Here is a 2,660-nt window from a genome sequence, read left to right as displayed (position 1 = left end):
CGTCTTTGTATTTGTGTGCCTGAGTATGTTCAGTAATTTACATGTCTGTTACTTTGGAGTGTGTATGCTCTCTGTCTGTCTGACCCTGAGCCTTTCTCTCGCTCTCTTTCTCTCTCTCTCTGCCTATTTTTCAGGGCTTTCTGAGAGCTTGCCTTTCTTCAGTTGTGTATTTTTGTCTATGTATATGTTCGTGTCTACACTCCCTAATGTGGGAAAAATTCCCAGACCTATCAAACCCTTCTTCGTCTTTTTTTTTTTTTTTCCCTTCTGAAGCTGGCCTGGATCTCTGGCTTCAGCCTCCTAAGTACTGAGATTACAGACATGCACTTCCACACCCTACAGCCCTTCTTTTCACAATGGGGAAACCGGATTGCCAGGGTGAGGGGCCATATCACAGCTGAATGGAAACAAGAGGCAGAATAGTGATTGACAAAAGTTTTATGTGACCTGAGCCTCTCTGGAGGCACCAGAGTCCACACTCTGTAGATGGGATTGAGGAACTGGCTCAAGGGGGCAGCATGGCCCAAAAGGAGGGAGATGGTCCATCCCCTGGGGGAAAGGAGGTACCCCTCCCATGCATTGCACAGGCTTAAGGTGGGGGCAGCCCACGTGAGGGGGGAGGAAGTGTAAGTGACTGAGAAAGGGAAGGGCATGTAGAAGAAAAGCTACAGGGCTTGAACTTTGCACCCTACCTAATATTCTAGACCTGTAGACCTTCAGAATCTTAGACACTTAGAGTTTGATTCTTAAAGTGCATAGAACCTTAAGATTTTTAGAAATGTGTATTCTTGGACCTTTAGTTATAGTGCTAGAAAGGCAGAATGCAGCATAGAACCTAGAGGTGTCCAACATTAGAAATGATTAGAACTTTGGTGTCTAGTTAGTCACAACTAACTGTGAACGTCTTACAACATAGATGCTTAGGACCCAGAATCTTGGACCCATAGAATCTTACAGTGCCTGAGACATAGAGCAGGCCAACATTGAAATCTCAGAGTTTAATAATCTAGAATCTTGGAGCAAATAATTTGGAGCCTTAGACCATCTAGAATGTTGGACTGTTTTAGATGATCACAACTTAGAATGTTAAACCTTAGAAACTCCATCTCCAGACCCTTAGGATCTTTAAATTACAGATTCTAGAATCTTATTACTTGAGATCCAGGATTTTATACAAGAGAATCTTCGATCATAAAGCCTCAGAAACTAACCATAACTGGAATCTTAGAACGTAAGAACACAAAAATTGAAATATTATAATCTAGATTTTTACAACATGAAGAGCCCAAGACTGTCGAATTTTAGAACAGCAGGCTTTAGGATTATAGAATCTTTAGAATTTTTTTTTTTTATCTTTTTGAGACAGGGTCTCCCCGTAGCCCCAGCTGTCCTGGAACTCACTATGTAGACCAGGTTGGCCTCGAACTCACAGAGATCCGCCTGCCTCTGCTGGGATGAAAGGCGTGCTGCCACCACGCCCAGCTAGAATCTTTAGAATTTTAAAATCTAGAATCGTCCACTCGAAGAACTCAGAGCTCTAGAGAAAAAAGAAAAATCTCGAACCACAGAGTCTTAGATCCTAGACTCAAACTCAGAGCTATGCAACCTAAAACAACCGGAGCATTGCCAGGAATTTTAGAACCAGACAATCAAGAGCCTGGGAATCTCAGAGGCTTAGAACAATGGGCCTTGGAACTTCCATGTCTGGGAGTATAGCACTTTAGACTTAGGAACTTTGGAATCTTTGGTCCTCAGAATCAAAGACTAATATAGCTTTGAAACTAAAACCTTTGAATCTAGACTCAAACCTTAGAATCTAGAATGTTGGGATGTTAGGCCTGGAAGACCCTTAAAAATTGCAGTCTAACCCTTCCTTTTATGGCTAGGATGTTAGGGCACAGAAAACAGGACGCATCATTCTGGGATGAAAGTGGGAAGGGTAGGAAGATTAGGCTGTGGTTGGGGAGAAGGTATGGGAAAGTGGGGGATGACGTTCCCCCAGTGGCAGTGCCTAGCTTGGGTCCTGAGAGGGTGCCTCAGGTGGAAAGTTGTCTCAGGCTCCATCCTCCTGCCCTGGGGGTGCTGGGGAGCCCCTGTCAGCAGACAGAGTGGGTCCAGGGGCTGTAGAAGGACAGAGGACATAACGTCCAGCAGAATGAACTTCAGCTGCAGTAAGGCAGTGACAAGAATCCTTCGGGTCAGGTTGGGTTGGGGGGTCAGCTCCTCCAGCAGCACCACGGGCTTCAAGGTGACCTCCACCCTCGTCCATGTTGACATAGAGGATTTCATCAGGCTCCTGAGCAGGGGGCAGAGCCTTCAATGTGTTCTCCAGGTCCTCTCGCAGCTCTGCAAAATTTGGCCGGTCTCGAGGGTTCAACTCCCAACACCGGGACATCAGGGCATACCTAGGAAGGCAAAGAGAAGGGCCACAGACTGAACAGGGGCTCAGAAGGGGAGCATTCTAGGAGTTTGGGGGAGATTTTAGGACACTCAGGGAACTGGGGATTGGAAGGAACATAGCAACTTAGGGGCATCTATAGGAATTTGAAAATCCTCAAATTTCTGAGGGGGGATCAAGAGACTTAGAGACTGGGAAGCATCTTAGGAAAACTTGGGTCTCAGGTAGGGTTTTTTTTGCTTTTTGTTTTAATTTTTTTTTT

At 45.3% G+C, this 2,660-nt stretch overlaps 1 protein-coding gene across 4 annotated transcripts in view; it reads right to left on the bottom strand.

Annotated features, from left to right (window-relative positions):
- Window positions 1-420: 420 nt before the first annotated feature.
- Window positions 421-2,660, bottom strand: part of Axl (AXL receptor tyrosine kinase) — a 31,493-nt gene continuing 29,253 nt past the window's right edge. For all 4 annotated transcript variants that reach the window (XM_008854986.3, XM_008854987.3, XM_029557131.1 and 1 more), the window contains one exon: window positions 421-2,405. In XM_008854986.3, the coding sequence (XP_008853208.1) occupies window positions 2,054-2,405 (352 nt within the window). In that variant the 3' untranslated portion in view covers window positions 421-2,053. The remainder of the gene's footprint in view (window positions 2,406-2,660) is intronic.

The sequence above is a fragment of the Nannospalax galili genome, unplaced genomic scaffold (assembly GCF_000622305.1).
Source record: "Nannospalax galili isolate Female #2095 unplaced genomic scaffold, S.galili_v1.0 scaffold1687, whole genome shotgun sequence".
Lineage (NCBI taxonomy): Eukaryota > Metazoa > Chordata > Mammalia > Rodentia > Spalacidae > Nannospalax > Nannospalax galili.
Note: the sequence above shows the minus strand (reverse complement) of the source record. Positions and strands in the feature narration are given on the sequence as shown.